At 52.1% G+C, this 7376-nt stretch overlaps 1 protein-coding gene across 1 annotated transcript; it reads left to right on the top strand.

Annotated features, from left to right (window-relative positions):
- The first annotated feature begins 1576 nt into the window (after positions 1-1576).
- Positions 1577-4604, top strand: Tnnc1 (troponin C1, slow skeletal and cardiac type). The gene is made up of 6 exons (XM_008851780.2): positions 1577-1636; positions 3069-3099; positions 3311-3457; positions 3809-3923; positions 4165-4301; positions 4400-4604. The coding sequence occupies exons 1-6, from the start codon at positions 1613-1615 to the stop codon at positions 4429-4431; spliced, it is 486 nt and encodes a 161-aa protein (XP_008850002.1). The 5' UTR covers positions 1577-1612; the 3' UTR covers positions 4432-4604.
- Positions 4605-7376: the final 2772 nt, after the last annotated feature.

Here is a 7376-nt window from a genome sequence, read left to right as displayed (position 1 = left end):
CCCGCCCCTCGCCCGCGCCGCCATCTTGGCTGGGCGGCTTTCTCTAGCCCTCGCCCCGCCCCTCGCGCGTAATTGACAGCACCGCTCATGACACGCATGCGTAGTCCGCGCCTGCTCGCCTGCCTTTTGTAAACTTGTGTTGCTTCGGACCTTGACGCAGGCTATTGTGGTTATTTATTGCCCGTGGGGTCCTGAGAAACCGAGTGTAGAGGCCAGGCGTCTTCTGAGCTCCCCGAAGTCCGTCCCTGCTTCGCCTAGCCTCACTTTCCCCCTGGAAAAGGATGGGTAGTAATAGAGCCTCAGTTGACTGTTGGGCTCATTCTCTGTGGGGCAAGAGTGAGTCGAAGGAGATGAGGGCTGGATAGAGCTCTAGCTGGCAGGCCAGAATGACCCTCCGGGTTGGGGGGCGGTCTCTTGTCACATGCACCCATGGTCAGTGCTCAGCACACTGCCATAGTGCATCAGGCTGGGAGATGGAGTGTTTATCAAGGCTATGAAATAAGGGTGCAGGTGAAGGGAAGAGGTATGTGCTACCCACTGGGCTTACGTTCCTCAGATGACGTCCTGCCAGAGCTCAAACCGAGGGACAAACAGACTGACCCTGGACACAAGAGCTTTAGTGCTTGACTGGAAAAACAGCCTTAACCTTGAGGGAGACACAGTCAGAGAAGAGGGCAATGGTGACCCAACTGGAGGATGAAGAGACAACTTGCTATGGAGAGGGCTCTGTAGGGGTGTTTGATGACTGAATGCAGGTCACTCAAGTCTATCTTAAGTGAGCATTGCTCTCCTTGGGAGATGGAAGGTCTGGGGCTCCAGGCCAGTCTATCCTAGGTGGGCCAGTCCCTTCCTTACCAGTTTCTTACTGCCATCCTCTGAATGTCACATAGGAGGCTTGGCAGACTTATGCTGCCAGCCTCTGCGTACATGTGATCCCCTTCTCCTGAGAAGTATAGTGTAAGTCAGGGGCTCCCAAGTCAGACCCGTCTTGGGCAAATCACCAACCATGAAAACCTGCTGTTTCCTTAGCTAGAAAAATGGGGGTGGTAGCACTCATTTCTCTGATTGGATAGAAAATTGAGCTGTATTTAGGGACCTGGCCTAGATCCCATTACTTTGAAGCTCATGTCTAGGCCTAGGCTCATGTTTTCATTGATTCAAGAAACTTTTCCTGCAGCTGGTGAGATGGCTCAGTGGGCAGAGGTTCTTGCCACCAAGACTGAAGACCTGAGTTCAGTCCCAGGAACCTACATGGAAGAGGGAGAGTGCTGACTCTTACAAAGTGTCCTCTGACCTCTGCATGCACACATAAATATATTTAATATAATTTTTTAAAGGAATGTTTCTTGAGACTTTCCTATGGGATGTGGGGAACAGAGGGCAAAAGACCTGGACCTTGCAGCCTTTCATGGCTCCCTGCCCTGGGCAGAGGATACAGGGACTCTGGCCAGCCTGAGATTACAGGGACCAGAGGAGGGGGTGGAGGATATTACACGCAGCGGTGGGCTGGGCTGGGAATGTAGAGGGAGGTGGGGGCAGGCAGGGTTATTTAAGCCCAGGCTGAGGGCTGGCTGGCTGGCAACCTCAGCAGCCTGTCCCGGGAGCCGCCAGCATGGATGACATCTACAAAGCTGCGGTAAGGGATGGGTCTGGAAAGTGTGGGGTGTGTAGGCCCATTGGGGGCTTACTCAGCTCAGAATGGGAGACAAGACTGCCTTAGGAAAGTGATGGGAGACCCAAGAGAGGCCCCACACATCTTTAGCCAAGCTTCTCAAGGGACTGGTGGACTGATGTTTGGAAGTGCAGGGTGGGTATAGGGTGTGGTCTCAGCTTTTAGCATCCTGTGTCTCCCTGTTTCCAGATGTTTGTAGTCTGAGTCCTGTCCCTTGGCTACATTTCTGTTTCTATTCTGTGGATCTTTTGATCTTCCTCCATCTCTTTTTGTCCTATTCCTTCTGCACTGTTTCTGAGTCTCTATTTCTCTCTTTGTGTCTCTAGCCCCCATTTCTGCCTCTCACATTCTGTTTCTTACATGTTCAGATCTGTCACCGTCCTCTAGCCTCTTAATTAGCTGAAGATGCTTCAGAAAGTGAGAGGGGATTGTGAGAAGGGCTGCAGAACTTGAATTCTGGGCTAGGAAATGGACTTTGAAGGTTCAGGCCTGGCTTTGAGTCAGAGGAGAAGGAACAGAGAGCTGAGACCTTATTCCCCATAGGAAGTGGCAGGCTCAGGGCTTAGGTACAAGTTGAGAATGACTGAGTCAGGGCTAGAAAGCAGTCACCTCAAGACCCTGCAGTCTCCTAGGGTCACTGAGGGGCTTCTGATATAACCTCTGCCCACCCCAGAGACAAGGAGATCCTGGCAAACAGCTGTTCCCAGGGGATCCTCCCCCAGCTCCCAGAATGTGGCCCCACTTGTGAGCAAGGAGGGACTGCAGCTGGCTTCTGCAGCACCCCTGCTTATCCTGTAGACGTCCATGGGGCTGGAGGAGGGGGGCAGCCCTCCACCCAGTGTCCATACAAGGTCTGGCGGGGCTGGGGACTAATTTTGGCTCCTGAGGCAGCACCAGCAGGCTAGGGGGGCAGATAACACTGCCCCACCCCCTGCATACCAAAATCCCCAGAACAATCACCAGGTTTAACTTTGTCCCCCTTTAAAAATAGCCCAGCGGCCACCCTGGTCAGGTTACAGTGGGTGGCTTTGCTCACCCCCACATTAGTTTTATTGTCTCAACCTAAGGGACAGCTGTCCCTCAGGCCATGCAGCTTAAGTTTCATTAGAGTGACCTAAAGGACATGGAGTGGTCATTGAGTATTGTTACTCAGGGCACCTTGGTCTTAGAGTGAGTGTCCATCTGTTACCCTGGCCCCAAGCCCATCCCCTGGAAGACCAGCTGGGTCAGTTACTTCAGGTATTTGGGGGCAGGAAGGGAGGGCTGAAGACTTGCTCTGTGGTCTGGGAAAGCCTGCTTCATTTTGTCATCAGTCTTCCTACCTGTGGAAGGAATCAGTCTCCTCTATAGTAGCTAAGGCCCAAGTCTGGGTCCTGAGACCCTTTTTCTTTTCTAGGTAGAACAGCTGACAGAAGAGCAGAAAAATGGTAATTATCTCCTACTGAGGGAACAGGAGGGCCAGGTTGGGGGAAAATAGGAATATTCCAGACGAGAGGTAAAAAAAGCTGAGGGTCTTCTTCACTGTGATCTCAGAGAGCTCTTGGAGGGAGGTGTGCAGTTTGAAGGTGACCCCAAGAATCTGGCTTTCTGGAGAACTGGCTGCTGATCCCTGTCTTCTCAACCTCCTTTTGGACACAGAGTTCAAGGCCGCCTTTGATATCTTTGTGCTGGGTGCTGAGGATGGCTGCATCAGCACCAAGGAGCTGGGCAAGGTGATGAGGATGCTGGGCCAGAACCCCACACCTGAAGAGCTACAGGAGATGATCGATGAAGTAGATGAGGATGGTGAGCCCCTCTGTCCCCTTCAGGCTCCACACCTCTAATACCCTGGGCTTACTGGCCCAGGAGCTATTTTGCTCCAAGCCTCAGCCATCTCTTCTAGCAACTGAACAAATAGCTAGATATGGTGGCTCATGCCTGTAATCCCATGCCTATAGGACTGCCATGAGTTTGAGACTGGTCTAGCTGGGCTACACAGGGAGTTATAGGCCAACTTGGGCTACAGAGCAAGATTCTGTCTCAAACAAACAACAAAAAGTGGGCAAATGAACACACCAGTTGCACGGACTTGGCACGGGGAGTGAACTGCCTAAGTACTGACCATGGCTTCTCTCTGGCCCTACTGCCCACCCACAGGCAGCGGCACAGTAGACTTTGATGAGTTCCTTGTCATGATGGTTCGGTGCATGAAGGATGACAGCAAAGGGAAATCTGAGGAGGAGTTGTCGGACCTCTTCCGCATGTTTGACAAGTGAGAACATGCTTGGCTTCTGACCCTGACCCAAGCAGCAAGGGAAGGGATAGTCTCAGATCTCACGCTAGATACCCTGCAGCTTCAGTCTCCCAACATATGTGATGAGACACAGGAATGCTCATCTCCCAGTACCCCTGCCCTGCCTCCTGGGGCTGTGTGTGTATGGGGGGGGTGCTTCTTCCCCTTCCTCCTCCCCTCCCCTCCCTGAACTCTGAGGTACCCCTTGCTTTGCCTGTAGAAATGCTGATGGCTATATTGACCTGGATGAGCTGAAGATGATGCTACAGGCCACGGGTGAGACCATTACGGAGGATGACATCGAGGAGCTCATGAAGGATGGTGACAAGAACAATGATGGCCGCATTGACTATGATGGTGAGTGGTGACTGGGTGGCTAGGCCAGATCCGCCCCCCCGCTGCCCATGCCCTGCCCAGTTTCTACCTCTAACCCACAACTGCCCCTCTCTCCACAGAGTTCCTGGAGTTCATGAAGGGTGTGGAGTAGACACTGACCTTCCATCAAAAGCTGCCCATGCCTGTACTCCCACTCCAACCACGCCCTGTAGTGGGGCTGGGGGCCCTAGACTCTGAGCCTGATTGTGTCTGCCCTTGAACCTTGGCCCTCCTGGACTTACTCCCCACCCTTGTCCTGGGAATGCAAATAAAGCTTGCTCCCCAGAGGCCTGATGTCTTGCTCTGAGTTTTTCTGGGGCCAATGTCTCTTCCCAGGGTTCCTTCCTGCCTGCCTACACCTTCATCCCTGTCAGGCTGGCTGAAGGGCCTGTGTTCTGACTGTCCCACTTACCTTCTGCAGGAAGACTCATTGATGAAAGACCACTTTCTATGTGCACTGCTGATGACTGGGCCTCGTAGCGGTCCTGGAATTTGCATTTTAACAAACTCCTGGAGTTCATGAAAGATGTGGAGTAGGCAATGACCTTTACCCAGAGCTGCCCATGCCCACTCTAGCCAGGCATTGGGGTGGGAGTGGGGCTGCCTGGGTCAGTCAGTATGGTACCCAGTGGATTGCCCCTCTTGGAGAGACCAGTTAGCTCAGCAGGTACTGGGTACCCCTTGGCACAGCAGCCCCAGGAACCTCTTAGGCCTAGTTGAAGTGAAGCTAGAGCCTGTGGGACCCAGTGGGCCTGTAGTTCTAATCATCTTCCTACTCACTTGCATTTCCCACCAGCGGCATTGACTCTGCCTCTGAGGAGCAGGTAGTCTGCTCTGTACCCTAGCACTCATTTTACAGGTAATGACCTGATAGTCTAGAGAACCAAGGTCATCTGGTATGTCTATAGAAGAACCAGCCACCTGGTAGCCAGCTGAGGGCTCTGTCTGTTGGACATGATCCAAATGGACCTAATGTCTAATTCTGGTGGCCCTCTGAGGCTGGCCTTGAGTCATCCATCTGGTCTTTCTCCCTGATGGGAAGTGAAGACCTGAGGAGTGGTGACTCCCAGCTGAGTAGGGGTGCCTAGGCCAGAGCTGCAGGCAGAACAGTGCAAGGAAGTGGAGGTGTTGGCAGAAATGTTTGTAGGAGGGACAGCTGCCATTGGCACCCAGGCTCCAGCCAGAATGTCAGCAGCTGTTCTTTCTCCACCCTGTCACCATATTGCTTCTGCACCTGTGTGCCCCAGCCTAGGCATTCTCCAGACAGGCTGGACATTCCAGAAACAGTCTTGGAATTCTGGAGATGCCTCTGGTGGGGGCCAGAGCTGTTGAGAGCTGCCCAGTCCCTGTAGAGCCTGGGAGGAGTGGCGAGGGGCCTTCTTAGATCTGCTCTTGGGATTGGGAGCTGGAGAAATTAGGGTCCTATGTAAGCACCAGTAAGGAAGATGCCTCAGGGGGAGAAGAAGGAGCTACAGTAGGCAGAGCAGCCTGCCAGTGCATCATCCAGTGGCCTACTCACATACCATGTCTCCAGCACAGGGCAAGATGTTATGACACAGCAGAGTAAAGCCTTGTCCCTAATCTCATGGTATTTCAAGTCAATTCAGATGAATTTAGTGAAGAAAGCAGAACGGTGTGATGAGTCTGACATAAAGTCATCTTAGAACACTTCTTATAAGAGGCAACCCTTAGCAGAACCCCAGAGAACACCAAGGAGCTGTGGGAGTGCTTGGGAAAAGACTTGAAATGGGTCTAGAGCAGGAAGGCAGCACTGGGATGGAAACCAAGCTGCCTCAGGAAGAGGTGGGTAGTGCCATGTCCCCTGATCTGTACAGCCCAGAGAATGATCTACAATAGTCATGCTTTGGTTTTGAATGAGTTTAAGTTTATTTAGCAAGCAAAAGTAAAAAAATAAATAGAGCCAGGCATGGTGGCGCATACCTTTAATCCCAGCACTTGAGAGGAAGAGGGAGGCGAATCTCTGTGAGAACTAGGCCAGCCTGGTCTGCATAGGGAGTTCTAGGCCAGCTGGGGATACAGGGAGACCCTGTCTCAAGAAAGAATAGAGTTGTAAGTTGCTGCAGATAGTGAGAAGCAGAAGATAGAGAACAAAATGTCATCAACTCAGGTGCAGGAAACATCCAGCAGACACGGTTGGAGTAGCCCAGTTGAGAGGGCAAACAAAGGTAACATTGTCAAATGGGGGTGGGGGGATGCTAACAAACATCCAGCAGAAATCCAGTGGGGAATCCCTGTTTAGGCAAGTCCAGAGAGTCCTGGGTGGCATACAGTGCCACCTTGGGTGAGGCTTCCAAGTGAGATAGAGATCACGTCATCAAATTGGCCACCCAGAACAGCTAGTAGAAACCAACTGGGAAAATTGAGATAGTCAGCTGGAGTTCCTGATTGACCTTTCTCTCCATGGATGAGTTTCCAGTGGCTGAACTGGCTTCCCATTCCCACTGTAGGCATTTTTATATCATGGGATAAGCAATAGTAACCTCTGTTGGAAGTGGTTTACCTTCTAGCTGTCCCATTAGAAGCAATCACTGGAGCATCTCCCATTGCTCTTGTTTTTTGTATTGTGATCCCTGCCCATCTTCTTAAGCAGCCATGGCTTCCATGGAGTAGACTTGCTACCCTGCACAGAGCCAAACCACCAGCTTTTCTCTATCTTGCAGTTCTCTTTTTATCCAGTAGATGGCACAGAGTGTCTGTGCCTGGCCCACTGATCTGAGCCTTCAGGGCTCCTTTGGGTTACAGCTAGCAGGCAGGCAGGCAGGTAGGCAGGTCCTTTAGGAAAGATCCATATTACACTCTGTAGACTGAAAAGTTGATGGAGAAAGAGAGAGAGAGAGGAAGGGAAGGAGGAAAAGAAGGAGGGAGGGAGGAAGGGACAGAGGGAGAGGGAGGGAAGGAAGGAGGGAAACTTGACTGAGGCTGCACATGAGTTCATGGCCTCCATTTTCTGTCACAGGTTCTTTCTGCACTGTGGAGTGGGTTGCCTCTCCCCAGCCTGGACACACTTGTCCCAGTAGGCACGGGCTCCCTGGAGCC

This window comes from Nannospalax galili, unplaced genomic scaffold (assembly GCF_000622305.1).
Source record: "Nannospalax galili isolate Female #2095 unplaced genomic scaffold, S.galili_v1.0 scaffold485, whole genome shotgun sequence".
Lineage (NCBI taxonomy): Eukaryota > Metazoa > Chordata > Mammalia > Rodentia > Spalacidae > Nannospalax > Nannospalax galili.
The sequence above is the reverse complement of the archived record's forward strand: the minus strand, read 5'-3'. Positions and strand labels throughout refer to the sequence as shown.

What these genes read in the sequence shown, in the direction of transcription:
- Tnnc1 (XM_008851780.2), top strand. Translation starts at nt 1,613, where the DNA reads ATGGATGACATCTACAAAGCTGCG. An exon ending in CTCTTCCGCATGTTTGACAA is followed by an intron (nt 3,924 to 4,164) that starts GTGAGAACATGC and finishes CTTTGCCTGTAG; the next exon opens with AAATGCTGATGGCTATATTG. An exon ending in TGGCCGCATTGACTATGATG is followed by an intron (nt 4,302 to 4,399) that starts GTGAGTGGTGAC and finishes CTCTCTCCACAG; the next exon opens with AGTTCCTGGAGTTCATGAAG.